This window comes from Panthera uncia (assembly GCF_023721935.1).
Source record: "Panthera uncia isolate 11264 chromosome C1 unlocalized genomic scaffold, Puncia_PCG_1.0 HiC_scaffold_4, whole genome shotgun sequence".
NCBI classification, from domain to species: Eukaryota; Metazoa; Chordata; class Mammalia; order Carnivora; family Felidae; genus Panthera; species Panthera uncia.
The window spans coordinates 86,208,131-86,234,509 of NW_026057585.1; the positions used below are offsets into that span (position 1 = coordinate 86,208,131).

At 42.1% G+C, this 26,379-nt stretch overlaps 2 protein-coding genes and 1 long non-coding RNA gene across 3 annotated transcripts; 1 reads left to right on the plus strand and 2 right to left on the minus strand.

The window, feature by feature from the left end:
* On the minus strand, positions 1–10,975 carry LOC125912942 (uncharacterized). Its single transcript, XR_007454878.1, has 3 exons — positions 10,760–10,975; positions 6,002–7,697; positions 1–973 (listed from the first exon to the last, which is right to left on the minus strand). It is a non-coding gene; the product is annotated as an uncharacterized LOC125912942 (long non-coding RNA).
* A 348-nt stretch (positions 10,976–11,323) lies between these two features.
* On the plus strand, positions 11,324–15,689 carry RSRP1 (arginine and serine rich protein 1). Its single transcript, XM_049617774.1, has 4 exons — positions 11,324–11,927; positions 13,006–13,157; positions 14,407–14,490; positions 15,242–15,689. The coding sequence occupies exons 1-4, from the start codon at positions 11,417–11,419 to the stop codon at positions 15,356–15,358; spliced, it is 864 nt and encodes a 287-aa protein (XP_049473731.1). The 5' UTR covers positions 11,324–11,416; the 3' UTR covers positions 15,359–15,689.
* Positions 15,690–19,790: 4,101 nt separating this feature from the next.
* On the minus strand, positions 19,791–25,385 carry LOC125912940 (pre-mRNA-splicing factor SYF2). Its single transcript, XM_049617775.1, has 7 exons — positions 25,283–25,385; positions 25,005–25,118; positions 22,515–22,640; positions 21,689–21,806; positions 21,510–21,600; positions 20,540–20,638; positions 19,791–20,024 (listed from the first exon to the last, which is right to left on the minus strand). The coding sequence occupies exons 1-7, from the start codon at positions 25,304–25,306 to the stop codon at positions 19,859–19,861; spliced, it is 738 nt and encodes a 245-aa protein (XP_049473732.1). The 5' UTR covers positions 25,307–25,385; the 3' UTR covers positions 19,791–19,858.
* Between the last annotated feature and the right edge of the window lie 994 nt (positions 25,386–26,379).

Here is a 26,379-nt window from a genome sequence, read left to right on the forward strand (position 1 = left end):
AAACATTAAAAAATTAATTTAAAAAGTTCACAATCTGGGACTCCTGAACTGCTAGATGTCTTTGAAGGTAGCAATTTTCTGAATTTCTAAAGGTCTGGTCACATTATGAGCTAAGAACAGGGGCATTGGTTCTTTCATGGATATGTCCCAGAATCTGGGGCAGTTCCTGGAATACACTGAGCACTGAATAGACCTTTATTATAATAAACTGAGATGGAATGGCAATGTGGGAAATAAGGAATCACATTTTCTCAGTCTTTATGATAGCGTATTTGAAAGGCAGAGAAATACTGAGAAAGTTTATATACAAAGACAATAACCACAAATTAAAATTATCTTTCTACCAAATCCGTTATGGACTAAATTGTGTCCCCCTCTCCCAATTCATATGTTGGAGCCCCAACCTGAATATTTGAAGATAAGGCCTTTAAAGGAGTCATTAAGGTTCAATGAGGTAACATGTGTGGGGCCCCCATCCAATAGGACTTGGTGTCCTTATAAGAAGAGGAAGAGACACCCGGGGCACACATGCTCACAGAAAAAGCCACGTGAGCACGCAGTGACAAGCTAACCATCTGCAAGCTAGGAAAGAGAGGCCTCACCAGAAACTAGCCCTGCCAGCACCTTGCACTTGAACTTCCAGCCTCCAAAGCTGTGGAAGAAAATAAATTTCTGTTGTTTACACTACCTAGTCTGAAATCAATCACCATGAGTGAAGATATTAATCACTTTAGAATGTGAAGGATAATAAGGAAGGTACACCCTTCCCCATGTTTTGGGGAGTGGCATCAAATTCATTATTTTATGTACTATATGAGGAAAAAAATCTATAAAATAAAACCGTATTTCAGTTTTAAACAATAGAGGGGCGACTGGGTGGCTCAGTCAGTTGAGCATCTGACTCTTGATCTCAGCATCTCAGTTCAGGTCTTGATCTCAGGGTCCTGAGTTCAACCCCGCATTGGACTCTGCACTGGGCGTGAAGACAAAAAAAAAAAAAAAAAAATCAATAAATTGGTTCTCTTTCATTCAAATAATGCTCATAATTTAAAAGTCCCAGAAAAATAAATTCACAAATTTTTTAATCTATAATTATTAGTTATAAAAGTGAAACCTTGATAATTTGATAGCGTGTTCATTTTTATTTTTATTTTTTAAGGATTATTGGAAAAAAGAATCTTGATCTTTCAGAATTTTCAATGAAAATAATACTTGGGTACTAATACCAGGGTTCCCCCACAGTAACAACCTATATACAGGCATGTTCAGGGACTAAATTGTGTTTATGCTTTTCTTAAGCAATGGAGTTCATTTTGACCGTTTATTAAGAATTGTGCAAGAAAACTGCCTATTCATTTTCCATGTCCTGTTTGGCAAACACACTGTGACAGAGCAAGAGAAAAATATCGTGGGATGCATTTGCAGTGTGGCACTGTGGCATCAGCATTTAAACACTGCCACACACCGTCCATCTGTGTGTCCTGCGGCCAAATGATTATGGGCTTCTGCCCTTGGACTCCATGAAAGTCTGAAACACAGACACTACTAGGTTCACAAAACTGTTGATTCTTTGAAAGTCTCTTCAAAAAGGAAAGTATAAAAATCTTAAGACTGTAATAGTATAGTCTCATTAAGATTCCATGAAGCACATGATTGTGGTTGTGACAAAGCAGTCTTTAGGAGTACACTGTTGACAGTTAAACAAGTAGAGATCCTCCCAGAAAGATTTAAAATATAAAGGAAGTAAACTTATTGATGTCTTTGAAATTTTTACTTTATAAATTCCATGACATTCTTTATCAGTGCTAATTTTCTGTGATGCTACATAGAACCGAGTTCTCTAAAAGAATTGGTTGAAATAAAAGTGTATCTGCCTGGGGCACCTGGGTGGCTCAGTCGGTTGAGTGGCCGACTTCGGCTCAGGTCACGATCTCGCGGTCCGTGAGTTCGAGCCCCGCGTCGGGCTCTGTGCTGACAGCCTGGAGCCTGTTTCGGATTCTGTGTCTCCCTCTCTCTGACCCTCCCCCATTCATGCTCTGTCTCTCTCTGTCTCAAAAATAAATAATAAAACGTTAAAAAAAAATTTTAAAAAAAAGTGTATCTGCCTTTTCTAAAAACAGTGTAATATCCAGATGCCTGTGATGTACTTCACGGCAGGAATCATATTTAATTTAGTTTCATTTTTGGGGTGCCTGGGTGGCTCAGTTGGTCAAGCATCCGACTTCACCTCAGGTAATGATCTCACGGTTCATGGGTTCAAACCCCCTGTCAGCTGTGCTGACAGCTCAGAGCCTGGAGCCTGCTTTGAATTCTGTGTCTCCCTCTCTCTACCCTTCCTTCCCTCTCAAAAATAAACATTAAAAAAATTAGTTAATTTAGTTTCATTTTTCTTGTAACTGGTAAAAGAGGAAATACTGAGAAACACCTTTTGACTGAATAAATGAATGGATGATGAAGCATAATTCAGAATGCTAGGAATTTCTAGAGAATCCCAGATCCTTAAAGAAGCTACCATTTACTTCTCTTCTCCTTTTCTGAAAAAAATATGTAGATGGAAAGATTCAAAACTAGTCAGTTTCACATTCTTATTTTTTTTTTTATTCAGCAACATTACCCTCAAGAGAAATAACAGCACGAAAATAAAATCTTTGCTTATTCTAATTACCTTGAACAGAAAAACTGAACCAGGGTGTGCTACTCTTTGCTATTATCTTAAGTCGTTAATTTTAATAAAATCTAGCAGGAACCAGTTCCAATTAACAGAGAAGTAGCAAATTAAAAAGTGTATTTTGTGCATGTAATATAAACTCAATATTAACTCTATTCATTCATTTAAATACTGAAAACTTCTAATATGGTAAGAGAAGATCAGATGCTGGGGAAAATACTGACTGGTCTCATTTTAAACTCATGATCACAAATTCAAGTGGGTTTGAATGATGCCTCACTGTCCTATTATGTCTAGTCAGTGTCATCCTAGATGACTGCTGGTCCTTCTCCTTTCTCTTCAGACCCTAGTATCTCCTGCCTCTCTTCAATCTCAGCTACGGGGGTATATTCTCAAGGGGATCTCCACAAGTGTTCACCACCGAGCTATCCTACCTCCAGCTGTAGTCATGCTCTGCCTTCCCACCTGTCCTAGGTCATACAGACTGGGTGGCTTACAATAACAAAAATTTTCTTCCCATTGTTCTGACGGCTGGAAGTCCAAGATCATGTGCTCATATGGTCAGGTTCTGGTGAAGACCTATGGGCTATAGACTGCTGACTTCTCACTGTGTCCTCACTTGATGGAAGGGTGAGGGATCTCTCTGGGGTCTCTGTTAGAAGGGCACTAATCCCAATCATGAGGGCTCTACTCTCATGACCTAATAGCCTCCCAAAGGCCCCACCTCCTAATTCAATCACTTTGGGGGGTAGATTTCAACACGTGAATGGAGAGGGCACAAACATTTAGACCATAGCACTACCTTTTATGTTGGATAAACTGTCTGTGTTCCCATGTAAGGCCAGATCCTCCACTTGTTCACTAGACCTATCCTCACTCCTACTCAACGCTGTGGTCCCCACAACTGTCCAGTCTCTCTCCCACATCATCCATTTTCTCCTTTCTACTAGATTATTTCCATCAGTATATGAATACACTGTAATATGGTCCCTCTTAAAACAAACAAACAAAAGCTCGATTCAACCACCTTCCCTAGCCACCACCCCAATTCTTTTTTTCTCTTTACAGTAAAACTCCTCTAAATTCATACCCCCTGTAATTAAAAAGAGAGAAAATATGAGGTGTTGGTAAGGATGTAGAGAAGTTGGAACCCTCATACAATACTGGTGGGAAGGTAAAATGGAGCAGCCATTGTAGAAAACAGTCTGACAATCCCACAAAAAGGTAAACATAGCATTCTCAAGTGACTCAGCAATTCCACTCCTAGGTATTTACCCAAGAGAACTGTAGACATATGTTCATACAAAAATTTGTACATGGATGCTCAGAGCAGCTTTATTCATAATAGCCCCAAAGTAGAAACAACCCAATGTCCATCAACTGATGAATGGATAAACCAAATGTGAAAAAAACATAATAAAAACCTTCCACCAAACGTGGTATATCCCTACAATGGAATATTAGTCAGCCATAATAGGGAATGGAGTATGGACACATGCTACAACGTGCTAAACTGAAAGAAGCCAGACACAAAAGACCACATGTCACGTGATTCCTTTTATATGAAATGTCTGTAATAGGTAAATCCATACAAAAAGAAAGTAAATTAGTGGTTGCAGGGGACTGGGGAAGGAGGGGGATGAGGTACAATTACCAATGGGTAGGGGATTTCTTTTGGGGGTGACAAAAAAGTTCTTGAATTAGTGGTGATGATTGCACAACATTGTAGACACACTAAAAGGATGAGTGTTCTGGTAAGTACATTGCATTTCAATTTCAAGAGTTGTCTAATGTATCTAAACCTATCTTGATGCCTCTTTTCCCACATTTTTTATTGAGCCTACTGGTTTTCATTACCACTATGCCATAGAAATTACTCTCGTCAGTGTCCTCTATGCCCTGTTGTTTCCTGTAGTGTGTGTGTGTGTGTGTGTGTGTGTGTGTGTGTGTGTGTGTGTGTGTTTAAAGTAGGCTCCACACCCAGCGTGGAGCCCAATGCAGGGCTCGAACTCATGACCCCGAGATCAAGACCTGAGTCGACATCAAGAGTTGGACACCTAACCTACTGAGCCATGCAGGCGCCCCTCATGTAGTTTTAATCAAGAGCTTTTCAGAATGTCAAGGAAAAATAAAGAGTTTAACATTCCTCTAGTAAATTAATTTGTCATGACAGAGGATTCTGGAAATTGTAGAAAGGAAGCTAAATGTGTTCATTAAAGACAGTATTTTATCGTTGTATTCTATAGTGCATAATAAGATGTGGGATTATGCTTTTTGTAGTATAGCTGACTGTTTTAAGTATTTGTTTAAGGGGAGCATATGTAACTAAAAGCCTTTTGATTTTTATTCCTCAAATCCTGCAAGTATTTCTTCTTTCCAATCCAATTAAGTAAAGCTATTTACCTATTTACTCTTCAGTTTTATCTTCTCAAAACTCCCCACCACAAACTCTGTGCTCTAGACAAGGTCACTTACTTTGTCCCCAAATAATAAAATGGGCATTTCCATTTCTGAGATTTTGCTAAGACCTTTGTTCTTCTCCAGAATAGTCCCTTTCTTTCCCTCTGCATATCCTTCAAGACTTACTTGAGATTCTGTTTCATTTGTGTATTCAGTAAACACTGAGTGCCTACTATATGCAGTGCACTGTCTGGAATGCTGGAGTTCAATAAAAACAAGCCTGTCCTTATGTAATTTATGTTCTAGCAGGAAAATGATGCAAAATGAATTAAAACTAATTATTACAATTGTGATAAATCCTAATAACAACGAGGCACAGGAAAATAGGATAACCTCTAATGGGGAAAATGAACTTGGTCTGGGGTGTCAGAATGGCTTTCTCTCCTACGTTGTTGTGACAACCTCTTGGGAAATTATATGGCAATATATTAAATCACATAGACCCTTTAACCCCAAAATTCATTCTTTTTGCTTGTTCGAGTATAATTAACATACAGTGTGATATTCGTTTCAGGTGTACAATATAATGACCCAGCAATTCTATACATTGAAGGGTCAGCAATTCCACTTGTGGCATTTTATCATATAACGGTAAAAGTGCCAGTATTTAAAGTGGCATGTGACTTTGGTTTAAAATCCTACCCAGCCAAGCTGTCCATGAGGTCAATTTCCCAAGCCAGGCTTGTGGACAGAGGAAAGGAAATTAAGGGAATCTAATGTGCCAAAAAGTACTATTGAAGTGGGTGCACTGATCATGAGATGCATGGAATATTCCAGAGAAATCGGCTTTAGGTCCAATTGCATAATACAATGGATCCAGCACATGAGACCTTACCATAAGATCCTGATGGATGTCTCCCAGTAAAAACTTACCCATTAATGTGCTTTGATGAAATGGTTGTTGAAAACGGGGGCAATGGCTGGGGTGACTACCCCAAGAACGTGTGTTTTATTGGCCAGACTGCTTGGTATGTGTCATCCTTTGTCTCTGGAAGGCAAAGCGCTGTAAAAGATCCTGTTCCACTGGTAAAGCATCATGGCTTCACTGCACTGTACCTTGAAGTAAAGGTCAGTTGTTGTTGGGTTGAAGACAGAATAGTTCATCTTTACACAGGGCCAGACAAGTGCTGAGTCTCCTGAGACAGTAGCTGGGATTGGTTGTTGAGCCAAGGTCGCAAAAATCGAGCACGGTCACGTAAAGGCTGTGAAAGGACCTGGGGGAGCAGGCATACAGTAGATTGCGTGATATGTAACCTTTGCAAAGGAAGTCTTTTACAGCATGGATAGGGTAGCCTTGTGCAGTACTTTGCCTCTTTCCATTCTGGACCAGTTGACATTCTCTAGTTAATTTGCCTCCCATGATGTACCATTGTTGAAGTCAAATTCCTTGTGAAGGTCATGTAACATAATCCACATATGGTTAATTATGGTTCCTCTGCCATTCAGGGGAGAATGGCTGAGACAGCTTGTCTGATTAAGTAGCAGCACCCTGGTGAGCAAGGTGTGCACTGAAGAGTTATATTGCTGTGTGGAATGGAGTAACTCTCAAATGAGTGATATAGGCGGCCATTAGGCAGGGACACAAATGTTACATCCTTAGCTAGGCAGAGGCACCCATCAGTCCTTATAGTGTAATAACACCACCAGTAATTGCACCTTTGTGGGTTATTGGGAATGATATTGGCAGATACACATCTGGATCTGTGTGCTGTTCACTTGCTTTCCTGGCTTCTTCAAAGCCAAATGACAGTACAGAATCCCTCACACCTCTCTAGGGCGGCTGCCATGGGGACAGAGGCAGAAGCTTCCGTGGTGATGTCACAGATAACATCCTCACGTGGTAAGTCTTCACGGCAGGAAACAGATATAAGCTGGATATATCGAGGGGTGCCTCTTACATAGCATTATAAGTGTGATATTTCCAGGCCAGAGCTACCAACCTGAGACACGTCATCAGGAGGAGCTGTAGGAGTAACAGCTTAGCCATAGCGTGGCTCAGTAATTGTAGGCAGTGGAGGCATGAGCCCCCATGGGTGATGGCTGAACCAATGGCAGGAGTTCCTTGGGACATACTAGAAGACAGGAATGTCACATCAGACTGGAGTTTATTGATCTTCATGTTACTTACCTTGAATGCTGCACTGGTGACTATTCGCAACCATTCTACAGCAGCTCTAGCAACAGAGATGTCTGATGTCAACTCGTCTGTGATGTAAGGTCAATGGATAGGTCTTCTTCTGTGTCACAATCACTCTGCACTTTTTCCTCTTTGCCGCTCACTCTTTAGATGAGCCTCCTTGGTTGAAAGCTCCTCTGATCCTCTTGGTCGGAGAGAGCTGAGTTTACACCTGAGCTACGATGTCATGTGTCTTGGAAGTGACTCCTCGGATAGGGCTGGGGTCTTCATTGCAATCAGCTGCTCCAGGCTGTATCCTGAACATAGCTCTGTTGACCTTAAAAGCATGGAGTAGGAGCATTCAGAGGAGCTCTGCTACCACCGCTGTTTTCAGAATCCAACATTGGTTCCAAGGCGTAGTTTTCAGTGGTGGAAAAACTGGACACCACATGACTGTCCGTGAATAAGCGATAAGGGATAGAATATTAATTTCTGGTATTTCCAGACTCTGGAATATTATACAGCTGATAAATAGAAAAAAATTAGACCTATATGATTTATCTTAAAGACTATTGGTTATAAAAGCAAGTTTTAAATAAATTTGTTTAGAATGAGCCCAGACTCCTAAAAATCCACAAGGGTGCTTGCTGTTAACATTGGTTACCTCTAATTTATGGGCAAAATAATGGGGACCTCTTTTGGAGGATTCCATATCTCCAAGGAATGGATTATTAGCTTTTATTTTGTGTATCTTTGGATTTTCTCATTTGTTACAAAATTAGCCGTCATGAAAATTAATGAAAGGGGCACCTGGGTGGCTCACTCGGTCAAGCGTCCGACTGGGGCTCAGGTCATGATCTCACGTTGTGACTTCAAGCCCCGTGTCGTGTCTGTGCTGACAGCTGAGAGCCTGGAGCCTGCTTCAGATTCTGTGTCTCCTTCTCTCTCTGCCCCTCCCAGCTGGTGCTCTCTCTCTCTCAAAAGTAAATACACATTAAAAAAAATTTTTTTTAAATAATGAAAAAAATTTAATTTTAGTAGGAGAAAGAGCCACTAAATTTTTCTTAACCTAACAGCATCTAATACAATAAACATTCTATAAATATTTGTGGAAGGAGACAGGAGGGGAGGAGGAACAGGTTTAAATGTTTGGTAGAGATTTAAAAAAAAAAAAAAAAAGGTAGCCAGGAAACCAGTAATGGCATGGTAAAGCATTGCAGAACCTCTAAATGAATAGTGGGAGGGAGGAAAAAGAAGAAATTTGATCAGGCTGGCAAAATAAAATGGGAAAAAGTGAGAAAAAAAAAAGCAAAGTAAAATAAATAAGATACACTACTGAAGTGATAAGGTCATATTGCAGCTACTCCAATAAGTGTAAATGAGTTGAATTTACCTATCAAGTGAAAAAAAATCTTTCATATTGGGTGTAAAAATTTGGTTAGGGGTTACGTACATGAAACAAAATGAACCTGTAAAAAAGGGATCCTATTCACAATCTGCAATACCATTAAAATATTTCAGAATACACCTAGCAAGACAAGAGCCAGATGTGGATGAAAAAAGCTATAAAATTTCAGTGGAAGTATTAGTTTTCTACTGCTTCAGTAACAAATAACCACAGGCTCAGTGGCTTAGATCAAACCAAGTTTATTATCTTACAGTTCTGGAGGTGAGAAGTCTCACCGGGCAAAAGTCAAGATGTCAGCAGGTCTATGTTTCTTTTGGAGACCAGGGGAAAATCTCCAACACCCTGATCATTCAGGTATTGGCAGAATTCAATTCCATGAGGTTGTGGGACTGAGACCTCTGTTACCTTGGTGACAGTCAGCTAGGAGCCGACCTTAGCTCCTAGAGGCTTCTCAGGACCTTGCAGATAGCCCTCAACATTTCAGATGCAGCAAAAGGGTGTGGCATCCTCAGGCTTTGAATCTTTCCTGTGATTGGATTGGGCTGACTTCGCCCAGCCCTGTACGTAATTCAGGATAATGTCATCACCAGGTCCTTAGTTTTAATCACATCTGCAAAAATCCTTTTGTAAGGTAACCAATTCACAAGTTCTGGGAATCAGGGTGTGGACATCTTTGGGGGCTATTCATCTGCCTACCACAGTGAAGGACCTAAAAATTTTTAAATAAATGTATTAAAGTGTCACATTCTTGGATGGCAAGATGTGCTATTGTCAAGAGATGTCATTTCTGCCTGCATTAGCCTACAAAGTCTCTGCAAGATGCTTTACTGATAACCAAAACTGGATTTTGAATCAAATGAGGGGATAGATGATCAGAAAAGACTATATTGCTTAGAAAAATAAAGAAACACTGACATTCTTTGCAGACTTTAACTCAGGTAGACTACACATATTCTAGATACAAATATACCAACATTATGCTCAAGGGCAAGGTAATGCTTTCCATTGTTTCCAATATTCTTACTGTTAACATCTAGAATTTTTCTGGTCCCCTTATTTTGGGCACACATTTGACTGATATTTTGAATCATTTACAGACTCCTACACCCCTGTCCTTTTCAATAACCAAAAGCTTAAGATGCCATCATCTTATATGTAAGGTTTCACATTATTTCCCGGAACACATCCTTTTTACACTTGTCAAATCTGAAACTCATTTAATTTTTCCATCCACTCACACAGCTTCATGACAACTTTCAGCAAAAGTTCCTGACAGATGGGCAGTGTCTTCTCAGTTTACTTGTGATGCCATTTAGAAAAATGTTTCTAAACATTTCCTTAAGAATGATTTCCATCGTGATGCTGCCTTGGAGATGTTTATGATACTGTGGACAGTGCCAAGGCAGATCGCGTGGGTGGGTGCAGATTCTGTAATAAGGTTTTTATTCTCTCCATTTCTTTGCCTGTTTGGGAATGTGGGGTGAAGATGAACAAGGGAAAAGTGAATTTGTATCTCCCTCCAAAGAAAGTAACTTTTGTAAAACTGCCACTCTTTTGACTTGCAAAGAAGCTCATAGAATGACTCTATTTACAGATGTGATTAGTTTATTCAATGAAAAGTTATTTTAAGGCAATTGTCATGCTTTATTAACCGTAAGTATGTTTGGATGTATCCTATTTACAAATCCTGGAAATAAATGTCACAGTTGTTTAATCCCCAACACCAAGCCTCGGAACTGACTTCTCGGACGTCATTCTGACTTCTCAGATTTTAGGTCAACTGTGGGTGTCTCCCATTGTCTGTCTCCATCTTTCTTAAACTCTAGTAGGGAAAACGTGGGCGCGAGCAACCTTTTCTAAGTTAATACTGCATTGACAGAGATGACGCGACGTCCGCTGAAGGGCGCTGTCCCGAAGCCTGGCGGAACCCCACGCGGTCGCCCTCTCCAGCCTCTGGACACAGGTCAGGAGGGAGTCGCGAAGGGTCCAGGAAGGTTCAGCCCGAGTCTACAACTTCCCAGGGGGTGGAGGCAATGACCCTGACCCTGCCTGCACCGGCCCGGCATGAGGCCCGAGCCAGTTGCCCCGCCGCGAGAAGATCCCTCACCTTACTGCTTTCAATGAAGAGAACATAAGCCTCCTCACCACGCAGCATAGGCTCCCGAGTACCCGGATGCAGCAGTTCCGCCTCCCGGGCCACGGTAACGCATGCGCGTCTAAGACTTTGCGCTAGTGGGCGGGGCGCGGGAAGAGAGGAGGAAGGGCGGCGGTTGGGCCAGAGGGGAGCCACACCCACCGCGCCAACGTCTTTGCGCATGCTCAGCGCGTAGGCTTCTGGTACTTCTGTTGCGTCTGCCGACACCCACCTCAGTTCGCGTCCGGAGGTCAGAGGTGGAGGTCTTGGGTCCGGCTTTCGAGCGTGCTTTGGAAAAACCTCTTTTCGTGTTCAGCTTCGAAAGGAAGGCTTCCGCTGGTCATTTCCTTTCGTCTTCGGTGAGGCGTCGACTTCCTGTGGTGGTAAGTTTCCTGTTGGCGGGGGTCGGTCTCAGATGCCTGGGGCGCGGGGGTGCAGAGTGGGGGCCGCTGGTGGGGCGGGCAAGCCAGACTTTGGGGTCGCCACCGCCTGGAATCGGAGTTTTTTGCTTTGTGGCGCGGCCGCCCGCGCGACTCACTTCCGTCCCCCTCCCCCCCCGTTTCCAGGAGCCGAGTTTCCGGGCGGGGAAACTTGTAGTCTTGGGTCGTCACGTCCCACTACGTGAACGCCATGTGGCCCGGCTCGCAGCAGGACGAGTCCCCCTCGACGTCCCGGTCGGGGCAGTCCAGCCGCCTGTCTTCGGCGTCCAGGAGCCGATCTTCTTCCCGAAGCTCTCAGTCCCGCTCCAGCGTCTCGAGCTGGGCGTCGTCGCGGAGTCGGCCCCGGCCCCGGCGGAGGAGCAGGGCCCGGTCCCGGAGGCGCCACCAGAGGAAGTACAGGCGCTACTCGCGCTCCTACTCGCGCAGCCGGTCGCGCTCTCGCGGCCGCCGCTACCGGGACAGGCGCTACGGAGCGCCCGGGAGGTCCCGCCGCTCGCCGTCGCGGCCCCGCTCCCGCAGCCGGTCCCGCTCGCGGGGACGCTCGTATTACCGACGGGCCTACGCGCTGGCGCCGGGGCGGCGCTACTACGGCTTCGGCCGCACCTTGTACCCGGAGGATCGCCGCAGTCGGAGGGGCTGGTCCAGGTCCAGGTCCAGGTCCAGGTCGCGGAGCCCCACCCCTTTTCGCCTGAGCGAGAAAGGTGAGTCATCTGCCGGGAACTTGGCCTTCGCACGCGTCTACGTGGCTGGCGACCGCTCGCGCCCGGAGCCGCGGTGGCTGTGGACTTTGGGTACTTTTATTGCTTTCGGTGGCTGTAATCCTAGTTGCTTTGGGAGGAAAGAGTGAGCTTAGCAGGTTAGTGGTTAAAACCGCTCTATTTGGCACCCAGTTTGATTTTATTTTTAATTTTTAATGTTTATTTTTGAGAGGGACCGAGCGTGAGCGGTGGAGGGGTCGAGAGAGAGAGAGAGACAGACACACAGAATCCGAAGCAGGCTCCAGGCTCCGAGCTGTCAGCACAGAGCCGGCCGCGGGGCTCGAACTCAGGATCCAGCGAGATCCTGATCTGGACCTGAGCCACCTAGCCCGCCCCAGTCTCCCCCTTTTGAAGTGAACGCTCTTTGCTTCTTGAGATTAGAAGTCAGCTGTGGGGTCCAGTGGGTCGGGGTGGAGGAAATCCTTTTTCCCAGGGGCTGGCCCTTAGTAAGGCCTTTTAAATGTTAAGGGTGACTCAGTAATTTATCCGTTTTAAGCTTTTGTTACCTACTGAGCGGGAAGAAGAGTTCAAAACTTTTTTTTTAAACAAAACCGGATTTTGAAACAAAACCGGATTTTGTCCCGGTATTTTAAAACAAATGATTTGTTTTGCTGTTAGATAGGATCACAGAAAAAGACACAGAAACAAAAACTTATAGATAGGAGTCTGAAAATGGATTTAAGCAATGTATCTGTATCGACTCATTAGCTGTCACAATTGTGGTATCTGTAAAATGTACAAAGGAACTTGTTCAGGATACACAGTTGAAGAGAAAGCAAAAACAACCATGAAATAAAGGCCTTTAGTAGTTGTTGAAATTATTTAGGACTTTTTTGCTTTTCTCAGCAAAAAATGAGGTAGAGAATTTTGTTTTAGTGCTCAGAGCTGTATTTTATGCTCTAAAATAAAAGATTGAAACCTCTTTCTATTCATCTAAATAAAACACAACTTTATTTTGCAATTCGGAGTTCTTCAGGGAAATGTACTACAGATTAATGAATGTCTTGTTTTGTTTTTGTAGATCGCATGGAGCTGTTAGAAATAGCAAAAGCCAATGCAGCAAAAGCTTTAGGAACAGTCAACTTTGACTTACCGGCCAGTCTCAGAACTGTCCTTGCACCTAAAGAAACAAACCGCAGAACAGCCGTACCAAACAATGGTGCAAAGTCTGAGGTAAGTATTCTAGGCTTAGCCAAACAAGATCTTCGGAAAGCTGCTGCTAGAAAGATCTAATGAGCCATTTTTACTTTTTACTTCACAAAGCCTAAATACAATTTGTTAGCATAATAGCAGCTCTAGAGAGGGTTTCTACCCCCATGAAAATGGGAGATTAGTGAACTTTATTTTCATGTGACACAGCAGTAATTACTTTCATAGTTGTAGGTGGTATTTTTGGCAGTTTTTATGCAGCTATCAAATTTTTCTACCCAGCTTTTGCAGAGTATTTTATCTGTAGCTTTCTTTCATTTGCAGCGCTGTGTTCCCGCAAATTCTATATTCAACATACAGTATAGTTTATCTGCTTTATTTCTGTCTTATAGAAATCATGAATGTGGTCTCCAGACATTGATGAAGAAAATCTGTTGGTAATTGATACATGGGCAAAAGCATCAGAGGTTTAACTAATTTGAAGTTTATGTTCACAGACTGAAAGTTTAGTTTTTTGTTGGTAGATCCATTATGCATGCTAGAATTTGGGACAGGTAACTGTTTTGATAAGATACTGAAGACAATTTTTTAAAAGTAAACACTTTGTCATGGTGGGGCATCTGTCCCTTTCATAATATATGCAATATATTCCAGATGTTTTGAGAGATTACAGAAGAAGAGGCCTGCTTCACTTGCAGATAAGTTTATTATAATTCTCCAGAAATGTGCAGGATGTGCCTTGGCAAATTGCACTGTGGTCTTAAGTTAATGATATGAAATCCAAAGTAGAAAACTCATAGCCTTTGAGGTTTAAGGTAGTTAGGAGTTTGATAGAATCATTTAACACAGGAAAGATGTTCTCTAGGGGAACCTATCATTCAGACCCAGATGTGGGTTTGCTTAAGTGTTTAGTAGTGAGCAAGATCTTAGGTGAGCTGCTTTTTCAAATGATTAGGTAACCAATGGCAAATGCCTTAGTTCTTTGAAACTAGGTATTTTCTGGTATGACTTTACTTGCAGAGTTAACTTGAATTTGCACTAGGGGAAATATAATCCTGGTTTGTGGGGAAGAGTATCTTAAGCTGATTATTAATTGATTTTGTTATGGGGAAAGCTGGAGTACTATGTCATTTCTGCTGTTAACTGTATGATTAGATCCAGCTCCATTTGTGTCTCTATAACTAAATTTATATACAGTTGGGCTGCATTTTATGTGGTATCATAAACCAAGGGTATGGTTTTTTAAAAATAACACTTTCTCTTACATGTCAAGCTGTCAGAAAAGCTAACAGAAGATGGAACTAAAAATCTCAATGAAAAGTATTGCCAGCAAAAGAGCATAGCTTTTAGCTCTAATGTAAGTATATCTAAGCACTGACCCCTCAAAACTTGGATTTAGAATATAATTATATGGGCTTTTATTTTTGTTGGAAGGCTCATTGTTTTTGTCCACATGGTAATAATTTGGGATCTACTAAGCCACTTTCGATAGAACTTTTCATAATTTTTTGTACCATTACAAATGGCTAATATAATGGCTGCTTCTGTATCTGATATTCACATTTTTTTTGAGAGCGTGTGCGCTTATGTGCAGGCAGGGAGGGGCAGAGACGGGGAGAGAGAGAATCCCAAGCAGGCCCTTTGCATTGTCAATGCAGAGCCCAATGCAGGGCTCAGTCCCACACACTGAGATCACGACCTGAGCTGAAATTAAGAGTTGGATGCTTAACCAACTGAGCCACCCAGGTGCCCCAGTATTCACGTTTCTGATATCAGTATTTACTTTTCAAATACTCCTCTTACACTTGTTGAACGATTTAAAAAGTAAATCTCAGAAAACTCTGTAATCAGAATATTTTAAAAATCAGCTAAGAGCTTAAAAAAACTAAGAACTATTTTAACATTATTTTGTAATATACTTTGTATCAACGTCTGATTTTCCCCAGTAGTTTTCTTGGCTTTACCATTTGAATTGAGTGATGAATATGGGGTCTTTGCTGTGCGTTTTAATTTTTAATGAAATTATTTAGTGTGTTTTGTAAAATGCAAGTCTTTTGAATACAATGTATGTGTTTGTATAACTGACTTAAGAATTTGTTTTCTTCCAGAATTCTGTAGCAAAGCCAATGCTTCAGAAATCAGCTAAAGCTACTGAAGAGACCTCTACAGGATCTCCCAAAATAAATGAGAAAAAAAGTCCATATGGACTGTGGGTACCTGTCTAAGAAAAGAAAACTGATTTATAAGGTTGGCTGAAATGCACTTTGTTGCAAGTTTTTTTCCAAGCATTATTCCATCTCTGAGAGTCATTTATGGTTGTTGCAATTACAGTGATACAGTAATATGTAAATCCTTAATATTTAAATATTAACATTTGAGATTTCTCTTGTAGATAAGAGATAACACACATGGACCAGAGGATTCGTACAGGTGGGAATTTTGTACATAATACTTGTAAATGTTTTGTATAATACCAATGTAATGTCAAAGTGAAATTTATAAGAGAAACAGTAATTGAACTGTTTATATTTGTTAATAAATTTTTTGTTTTTTTAATTATTTGTGTTACTTTGTTTTGTATGTATATATTACATAATGAGTGTTTATTTAAAGAAGCGTAACGCGTCTTTTGTTTAAAGCCTTGCTAATCCCAAATCCAAATCCATGGACTGACAGCATAGGGTTCACTGACCCTTACCTGGTGTTTGTGAGAAATGTTGAATCTGTCTCCACCCTAGACCTGAATTTGAACCTGAATCTTAATACTACCAGTTGATATGGGTCTTCATTAAAATTTGAGAAGTTAGGCCTAATATTTATGGAATTTTGGCACAGTGTTGTGCTGGACAAGTTAAAATGCAGTCTTTAGGGCAGGAAACTCAGCAGGAGAGGGAGAAGTGGAAATGCCTCATTGAGCTCTAAAATCTGAGGTTTTGTTTATTATGCTTTTCTAGTTAAAAAATAAAGTTTTTTAGTATTCGTTTATTTTGAGAGCAAGGGGGGAGGGGCAAAGAGAGAATCCCAAGTAGGCTCTGTGCTGACAGCTCATCTAGTTTCTTTTTTCTTTTTTCTTTTTTTTTAATGTCTTATTTATTTTTGAGAGAGAGTACAAATGGAGGAGGGCAGAGGGAGAGAGGGAGACACAGAATCCAAAGCAGGCTTCTAGGCTCTGGGCTGTCTGCACAGAGCCTGACGTGGGGTTCAAACCCATGAACCATGAGATCATGACCCGACCCGAAGTCGGACGCTTAACGGACTGAGCCACCCGATTGCCCCTAGTTTCTCAGTCATACTAACCACTTCTGAAGTTAAGGCTAGTGGCTGTATTATTGGAGAGAACAGATAGAATGCTTCTATCATAGAACATTGTATAGGAAAGAGCTGCTTTAAAATTTTTTAAGTGTGTTTATTTTGAGAGAATAACTCAGCAGGGGAGGTAGAGGGAGAGATCAGATCTCAGGCAGGCTCCCTGTGCTGTCAGTGTGGAGCCTGACTAGGGCTCAATCCATCAAACCGAGAGCTCATGACAAGCTGAAATCCAGAGTTGGATATGAGCCACCCAGGCACACCCCTGACCTTACGAAAAATTTAAACAGTGACCTAGATACATTCCTAGACATGTAATTCCTATTTATGATGGCTTGGTTACATTCTCATCCTTAAAGCCAGCAGCACTCCTGTGTGTGTGAACACGTCCAGTTTATATCTAAGTTAACCATAGTTATTGGGAGGGTGACCTGTGTTCATAAAGGAGTAAGAGTTTGTGGTGGGTTTGTTATTCTAAGGAAACTCGAGAGAATATCGGTAGACTGGCCTGGTTATAGCAAAGTCCAGTAAAACATTAGGATTTGAGTTGTAACTGAAAATGTTAACATGATCACCTGGTTAGTGTATTTAGTTGGTATCCTTAGCCCAGTTGCAGAACTCAAAAGGATTTCTTTGCGAGGGAGACTTTGGGAAAGAATGATGTGGTAATGACATTTTTTACCTTCATTTCACTGGTAGCAACACTTACCCTGATTATGACCTGTATTCAAATATACTAGCCCTTATGAGCTAAGTCACTGGACATGTCCTATAATTCTTCAGCCAAACCCCTTCACATATAAGAAAGGTCTGCATCTACACCTTCTGACATCTGCTTCTACAGTGATCCTTCCTCTTTAACCATTAGCTTTTCCTTCAACCTTGTTAGCATGCTTGAATGGCTTTGCTATTTCCTCTTTGATTTCTTAGTCTGTTGGCTCATTTTCTCTTTATTTCTAATGCCCTGAAGAGAGTATAGTTTATATCCTTTTTTCTTTTTCTTTTTCTTTTTTCTAATTGTCCTGTCAGGTGTACTATTACTGTTGTCTAAATTGACCTTGTCTGTTGGGCATGGTGAGGTCTATGGTGGTGTCAGTTTTTGGGCTTTGTAACACAGAAGATAACTTACAATGTGTGTGTGTCTGTGTGTGTGTAAACCCAGACTGGCCATCATTAGTGGGATGCAGTTGCCCAGGTGTGATAGATAACCTATCACTGTATAACTGGTGGGCAGCATAGATGGTCCTGATGGTGAAAAATTGTACCAAGAGACAAAATCAGTGCTATCCAGGGGAAATAAGAACCACATTGCAAAAAGTAAAACAGGGGGGCTTGGGTGGCTCAACTGGTTAAATGTCCAACTTCAGCTCAGGTTCATGGGTTTGAGTCCTGCATCAGGTTCTGTGTTGACAGCTCAGAGCCCAGAGCCTGCTTCAGATTCTGTGTCTCCCTCTCTCTCTGCCCCTCCCCTGCTCACACTCTGTCTCTCTCTCAAAAATAAACATTAAAAAAAAGGTAAAAAAAGTAGTGTAATTTTTTTACCCCAGTGTATCTAAGATAGCATTTCAATGTTACAATAAATAGTGCTCTTTTGCTTTTTTTTGTACCAAGTATTGGGATCCAGCATGTACTTTAGACTTAAAGCATACCTGAATTTGTCCTGGCCACTTTTTCAGGGGATCAGTAGATGATCATATGGTAGGTGACCACCATTTTGGAAAGCACAGCCCTATGTATAGGTTCAGGTGTTAACGCTTTGTTTTTTTCTTAAGGCGTAAACTAGAGAAATCATGTTAACTCACAGTAGCATGCTGTTCTTTCGCCTTGTTTGCCGTAAGCCTCTATTAAGTTTAGTAAAATGTCATCTTTAAGAGTGCTTACTTTTAATGCTTTCTTTATAAAAGTCCTCAAAATTTCCTTCAGGGATTTACACGCATTTGTTATTTTGACCTCTTCCATTTTCTACACTGGCCCTTTGTCCTTTGCCCTGCCCGTTGTTAGGATTTATCCTTGGCCTGCTTCTCCCTCTACAGGCTCTCTTGGCAACTTCCTCCACTGTCTGCCTTTAACTACCATCTACTAACCAAAGATCAATTTCCTGAGCTCTTCTCCAGTGCCTACCCCATCAGCTCTTCAAGATGAACTTTTCTTACTCTGAACTGTGTATATTAATTATTATGATTGCTATTGCCTGTTAGAATGGGTGACTTTGAACATCCAGTCACCTTCAGAGTAGTCCTCAAATCACACATCTCTTGCTTGAAGCAGCAGTGGCTGTTGGGAGTGCTTTTCTCCTTTAGAGAAATCTATTTTTCCTTTAAATCCAGGTTATTAGGACTTCTCTGAAACCTATCCCAACTAGTCTTTCCTTCCTCTTTTCCCCTTAGTACTATGGTATATGTTTTCTTTGAAAATACTGGAGAACCTCATACAACTGGCAGATTATTACCTTTTTGAGAAGATTGGGCAGCATGAGTATTTGTCTTGAATTGTTTTGAAAAGGAAGTCAAAGTTACTGTTTCTGTTTGCATTCTGCAGAGGCAAGTGTAAATAGTATGTACATGCTGGATTTTTTCTCTGCCTTCTACAAGCCTCTCTAGATGGGAGCATCTTTTCATGTTCATAAATACTGGTTCACTAAATACTGGTGTGCCCAACTTACTGATCCCAGTCCTAGTCTTTTTAGTCACGTAAACTGACACGATCTCTACTTTTATGGGATACTCCAGACGTTCAGGTTTTCTGTCCCATATTTCCCATAATTACTACTGAAACTACATGTCCTAATTAACAGTTGAAATAAGGTTAACATTTCAACTAGGCTTTAAAAAAAGATTGTATTATGTAAGTTTTACTAATACTTTGACCAACAAATGTTTTAATTTACCTTCTTCCAAGGAAATTTGCTTTTTGAAAAAGGTGTATTTACAAAATGTCATTAGAGAATCAGGTTCCTACCTTCTGTGCTTGCCCCATAAATGTACGTGGGCCATGGGGTAGAGCATGGGATAGGCAAGCACCTGTTAATTGTGACTGCTGCTGGGTAGGGGGGCTGAAGGTGAATTTCCAGGAGCCACTGTCCCCTTCCTTTCACCACCTACCATAGCTTACAAGAAGAGTTAGTACCAATGTAACATTCTATCTCTGAAGCTCCCAAGTTCAACTGTAGGTCAAGTCCAACAGGACGAATCTAAGGAGGATGATGATTCTATTCACATTTGTAACTAGGAATAAAGCCCAGCAGGATGCACACACGAAGCACACACTTTGAATACAGAAAACACAAGACATATTTTTTTCTGAAACAAGTGAATAATAAATATATATATATAAGAGTGAAAATGAATAGTCAAAAAGAGAGCTAATAGAGCCCTGATTTACTGTTACAATTTGACAGTCAAAACAGTTCCTGAAGGAGATTAGACTGCTGTTCCTCTTTCCAAATTCTGTTTAATTTCAGCTGTATATTTCCCATAGAATCTTTCTGCTTTCTTGTTGAATTTAGCATTCCTTTCATTAATGTAGTCGATGTCTGCATCATCATTATAAGGACGTCTCCGGCTATATTTGTCTCGTTTTTCAATTCTAGAGGAAGAAAAATTTATAACATTCAAAATTACTTTCTTTTTTGATATTAATAAAACCTGCTCAAATAGTTAAGAATATAAAATTCAGTAATGGAGACAAATATACAAAATTCCAAGCTGCTTTTTTTGTTCTCATAGTTAAGATGGAAGGCAGTATCGTTAGAAAATTCTACATAAAGAAATGGGTTCAGTGAGCTTTCCTGAATTTATAAGTCAATAGTACTTTACTTCAGATCTAGTCTTCAGATTGGGAAATAACCCAGGGTCATGTTGAAATACAAGGGCAGTGATATATTACACTACTTTCAGAGTTTATAGTATACTGCTGGTTCTGCCTAATTATCCTATTCAAAACACAAATACACAAGTGATGGTCAATGGGACCACTCTTCAAACTAGTAATTCAAGTCCTCCTTACTCTCTACCCCATTGCTACACTTGAAGACCATGAAGTTACTTTTGTCACGAGGCATGAAATCAGTACAAAGCTGAAGGCTGCATTATAGTACTTACTGCTTTTCCAAGTCTATGACCATCCTATCAATTTCTTCTGTGGAAGGCACGTGTGTTCCGTGAAGAAGACTGTTGGATGTTGGGTAGAACTCCTCTCCACTGAGAAAGAGCGGGGTGTAAGTAACACCATAGAGATTCTATGCCATCAGAACTGGACAATGTTTAGTGGGCAAAAATGGAAATCTTTGTGATCAGAGTTGATTTCAAAGAAATAGAAATCAGACCTAAAAGAAGATATTTAAGAAATTATATACTCCAGTACCCAAATGAGGTGCCAGCTGAGGACCAGAGGCTAATGGACACAAAGGGAGGCCGAGTTCATACAAATGAAAGAGCTTGAATGAAAACATGGTGTCCTCTGCCCAACTCAGTGCTCTCTCCACACTGAGACAGTCTTGACCTTAAGCACACTACCTGTCTTAGGGAAAGAAAGTGTAGCTTAGCAATGCTTACTGCCCAAGTGCACGGGTAAGGGACACAGAATAGCAACAATAATAATCATGAGGATGATGACACAGTACTATGTGTCAAACATTAAGTACGCCGTATGAATACATTTCATCTTCACAATAATCCTAGGAGATAAACACTACTATTATTTCCTGTATACAGATGAGGAAACAGGGAGAAAAACGGTATGACAGGTCTAGTAAGTGGTGGAACCAGAACTCAAGGCCAGGAAGCAAAGCTCCAGAATCAGCACTCTTAAATTCAAGCCCTTCCAGTAACATATAAAGAATACGCTATTGGGGTGCTTGGGTGACTCAGTCGGTTGAGCGTCCAACTCTTGATTTTGGCTCAGGTCATGATCTCAGGGTCGTGGGGATCCCAGGGTGATGGGATTGAGCCCCATGTTGGGCTCCGTGCTGGGCATGGAGACTACTTAAGAGAATTTCTCTCTCTCTGCCCTGCTCACACTCTTTCTAAAAAAAAAAACCCAAAAAAACACTATTAAGTCACACTGACTTACTGTTTTTCTCTCAGTCTTTCATATGTCTCCATGTCAGGTTTGATCTGCTTGGTCAGCCGATGATACTGGCGTAACTGGGCAGCAGCATAATCTAAAATGAGAGCCCAGACTGTTTTAGATGGGGCATTAGTAGCCCTGTTATTAAGAGGCACATTCAATGAAATAAAAGCCAGCTTTACCTGAGAATCCCAGGTCAGGGTTTTTCCTCTTCTTTTTCCTCTCCCATCTTTCCGCATCTTCCGCACTGATCTCCAGCAGCTTCACTTTCTCATAGTCTTCCCCTCTTGCGGCACATTCCTAAAAAGGGGGAAAAACATGACTGCTATCAAGACTGTAAGTCGATTAGCCTGAAAAGAAAACTGTGGAATTTGCTATGATCTCTAAGAAGTAATACATCTGTAACGACACCAAAAACAGCTGTGGTGGACACATTAGGTGTCTACTGAAATGCTTTCTCCCCTCCTTCCTGGGCTCAGGGCTGCCCATTTCCCAACCTCCCCTGCAGCTGGATCAGGCCAGGTCACTTGAGCTGCTCAACCAGGAACTGACACAGGGGAGACTCATGAGCTTTACGGTTTCCTAAAAAAAATTTTTTTTCTTAACGTTTATTTATTATTGAGAGACAGAGAGAGACAGAGCATGAGCATGGGAGGGGCAGAGAGAGGGGGAGACACAGAATCCGAAACAGACTCCAGGTTCCGAGCTGTCAGCACAGAGCCCGACGCGGGGCTCGAATTCACAAACCTCGAGATCATGACCTGAGCCGAAGTCGGACGCTCAACCGACTGAGCCACCCAGGCGCCCCTACAGTTTCTTATTGTTGGAGCTTTTGTTACTGTAGCTCACAGACACGTTAAGTGTTCCACGTATTTTATTCTCACAGCTCTCTAAGGGGCAGCTGAGGAGACCGGAGCCAGAATGCTTACCTCCCATGCCCTATGCTGTCGTGACAAAACACAACACGCCCTGGAATCCACAGCTTGTGGAGGATCGGACTGTACTTACTTTTTTCTTTTCTTCTTCCTGTAACTCCCATTCGAGACGAGCTTTTTTAGCTTCCCAGTTTGCAGGCAATTTAAGTCTTTTGTCTTCCTCCACAACTTCTTGGTGGTTTAACTTTCGAGCTTCATTCTACCACCAGGACACAAAATTTGTCAGCCCAGGTATGGAAACAAATCTAAATAGACATGACCTGTCTCCTAGTATGGCAGGCGTCCAAAGCAAACATTTTGGATTTTATCCTGAAAGGAAGAGAGTCACTAGAGAATTTTACGCGGGGATCCGTGGTGGGGAATTTTAGGGAGCGGGAGATTAGGAGGTAAACACCTGTATCTATAGCTTTACCAAGAGTCAGATGTTTAACCAACTGAGCCACCCAGGTGCCCCATGAAGACACCTTTCTTAACACCTTTTAAAAACAAGCGGGGCACGAGACACCATCAGAATGCAACCACAAAATCTTGACTGGAAAACTACAAAAAAACCAATCTTTTTACCAACCAAATTAAACAGAATGACTTCCCAGAACTCAAAACAAACAAAACACAAAACTCCAAGACAAAACAAAACCTAGAAACAGAAAAGATGAAAAGCAAACCTACAGATTAAAAAGACATAAAAAATTTTAAATTACCATTGAAATAGCAATATTAAATTTAAATAGCAATTTAAAGAAAAACACTGGACAAGCAGGCAGGTGGTCACATGTATAAACCATGAAGGTGATATGAGGACTCCAACCTAATTCCCCTATTGTTTATGAAGCTGAGAAAGTGTTTAGCTCAGAGTTAGTGGCAGAGTTAGGCCAAGACTCAAATTTTTTGATTTCTGACGCTTTCCCCTCCCCCCCACCTATAAGTATTTTAACACCTCTTTAACAACAATACCATCATCACGTTCCCCAAATCATTAATACCTTAATATCAAACATCCTGTAATGTTCATATTTCCCTGATGGGCTCAAGGCTTCATTATTTTGACAGTTTGAATTCAGACAAGTTCCACATATTGGGATTAGTCAATACATCTCCTAACGTTTATTTAATCTATACTTTCCTTCTCCATTCTTTTTTTGCCCCCTGCTTTTTTGGGGACTGCGAAAATGATCAGGTTGACCGTCCTCTGTTTCTCAAAGTGCTAGTTGCCTTCCTATGATGTCCTTTCGCATACTCCGTTGACCCCTGTATTTACTGTAAATTTTAGGTCTCGTGGTTTCATTCAATTCAGGTTATTTTTAACAACTCTATTATATGGAACTAGTGTTCTATACTTCCATCAAGACACAAGCAATCTCTGATTTGCTCCCTTTTTGTGATGTTTGCAGTTACTGATTACCTAGATCCAGTGATTCGTGAACGACTGCAAAAGGGTGAGGTTCAAATTATATTATTCTTCACGCGTCATCCACCCTATTCCCTACAGAGGGTTTCAAATGAAGTATGTGTGTTTGACTAGTTTTCAGATGGAGTTCTTCTGGACAAACACGGGTAACTACGTTCCTCACACATACCCTGTCTCCAGCGGCCTGCAGGCCCCCCCCACCCCCAACCCTAATGAGGACTCTGCGTTTCCACTAGTTCCTACGATACCTCTCCCTCCCAACTCCTTGTCTGATAATATCCTACTCATCTTTCAAGCAGCTTAGTTGTCCCATCAGTCTTTAGTTGTTTTTTTTTTTTCCCCTTCTCTGTATTTGAGACACTTTGTTCCTCCCTCTAAAATGGCATTTACAAGTCGTGGAGTCATTATTGGTTATGGACCTGCCTCCATAACCAGGCAGAAGACTTCTCCTATTTGCCAAAGTACCCGCACTATCTAATTGGCTATGGCACATTAGAAGCTGGGGGGACGGTGTGGGTGGTGGGCACTTTTTGTACAAATGAATGACTAGCCAACTTGCTGTGTGACAACAAACTCCTTTCCATTTCTGGTCCGCGGTATCCCCCCTCCATAAAAAGAAGGGTTTGACAGAAACGGGCTGAGAGGAGGGTCCAGGGAGAGGTCGATTAAAAAGAAGAATACCAGGGGCACCTGGGTGGCTCAGTCAGTTGAGCATCTGACTTCGGCTCAGGTCATGATCTCATGGTTTCTGAGTTCGAGCCCCGCGTCGGGCTCTGTGCTGACCGCTCAGAGCCTGGAGCCTGTTTCAGATTCTGTCTCCCTCTCTCTCTGCCCCTCCCTCACTCATGCTCTGTCTCTCTTTCTCTCTCTCTGTCAAAAGTAAATAAACATTAAAAAAAAAATTAAAAAGAAGAATACCAATGTCTGGGTCGAGAAACTGATTAAATAGGACACTGGAAGTGAGGCCTAAGCATGAACATTTTTTAAAAGTTCTCCAAGTGATTCCAGTGTGCTCCCGGGGTTGCGGTCCGCCGGGAAAGATCTCCCTCTGCCCTGCGGGTCTGTCAGGCGCGCCGGTGCGGCTTCCCCGTCCCTCCGCAAACGCGCACGGGCCTGCCTGGGTGACGGGTCTCGGATGCCTCCGGGGCCACTCACCCGCTTCAGGTGCAGCTCCCGGAATTTGCGCAGCCTCTGTTCGCGCTTCTGGGCGGCCAGCTCCGTGGCCGCAGCTGGGGGCAGCTCCCCTTCTTCCGCGCAGTCCACCGGCACCTGCGGCGAGGAGGACCCGCTGGAGCCCGGGCGGCCCAGGCCGATTCCCCCCGCCGGCCCCACGGTGTGTGCGCCTCCCTCTCTGGCATCGCCTCGACGTCTAGGCCAAACCTCCACCCGCAGACGCTCCTATCCCAGACCCCTGGACAAAGCCTGCCACCCACCTTATCCTCAGCCTCCGCAGCCATCACCCGACAGCGCCTTATCCTCCACACTTCCGGCGACAACAAACAACTTTTCTGACTCTCTTGCTCACTTCCGGCGGCTAGGCGCCACAGGTTTCCGGAGAAACCCCGCCCCTTTCTGCTTCTTTGGGACATGAGGAACCAATCCCCGCCCGCCGCAGCCCTGGGTGGTGTCCGATTGGGCCAGGCCTGTGCGCAGGCGCCTTGAGTGGAGCCACCAGGTCGACGTGGGTAAAACCGGAGACTGGGCGTCAACGGCGCTGGGGAGGTAAAGAGGAGGAAGAGGGAAAAAAGGGAATAAGCCACCAAATGTATGAGAAAGCGACCCAGAGCCCAGGTTGTGCCCGTCAACTGACCAGCCTTGTAGTTCAGATTTCTGAGTAACGAATCGAAAAGAAGGAACAAATTGATTGGGGGTTGTTATTTGGGATCTCGAGCATCTTCATGATGCGGTAAGATTTCTTGGATTAATTTGAGGCTTTGACTTTCTTCGGAAAATTCTGCACAGAACAGCATTCTTTGTACATCTGTCCATTCACTCAATAATGAACTGTATAATCGCTCTTATTTATTGACAAATTAGTCTATTCTTTGGTTCATCATCTATGAAAAATAATACAGCAATACCCATGTCAACATAGCAGCTTGAGGACAAATTAGATAATATGGATCAAGTATCTGTGATTAGTCACCTGACCCGCAGCAAATGATGAGAACTGCTGATTTTTAATCAGTTGGCATTAGATGTGTCTCCTCCTGTCTGAGATTTTCTTAAGTGTCTTTCTTCAGGAAAGCCCTAACCACCACCCCCTGAAGGGTCAGTGTCCCCTCTTATAGCTCTTCATACTTTCTGCTTTGTTGCGTTTACTTACGTGTAATTAAACAAGTGTGGAATTACTTGTTTGATAGTGTTAATTTAAATGAGACAGGTTTCTTAACCAGTTTTAAAGCAGCAAATGTAGGCCTTTGTTTTTTCTGTATCATGAATGAATTGAAAGAGGAGTCTTACAAGTATTTCTATTCTTTAGGCTTGAAATGTCAGTGGCAAAATTATTTTCAGTAAGATCACATCAGAA

Excerpts from the sequence above, each read along its gene's own strand:
- RSRP1 (XM_049617774.1), top strand. The coding sequence starts at position 11,417 with ATGTGGCCCGGCTCGCAGCAGGACGAGTCCCCCTCGACGTCCCGGTCG. Across the intron at positions 11,928-13,005 it reads TTTTCGCCTGAGCGAGAAAG|ATCGCATGGAGCTGTTAGAA; the intron begins GTGAGTCATCTG and ends TTGTTTTTGTAG. Across the intron at positions 13,158-14,406 it reads ACAATGGTGCAAAGTCTGAG|CTGTCAGAAAAGCTAACAGA; the intron begins GTAAGTATTCTA and ends TTACATGTCAAG.
- LOC125912940 (XM_049617775.1), bottom strand. The coding sequence starts at position 25,306 with ATGGCTGCGGAGGCTGAGGATAAG. Across the intron at positions 25,119-25,282 it reads CTGCGGAGGCTGAGGATAAG|GTGCCGGTGGACTGCGCGGA; the intron begins GTGGGTGGCAGG and ends TCCTCGCCGCAG. Across the intron at positions 20,025-20,539 it reads GTCATAGACTTGGAAAAGCA|AATTGAAAAACGAGACAAAT; the intron begins GTAAGTACTATA and ends TTCTTCCTCTAG.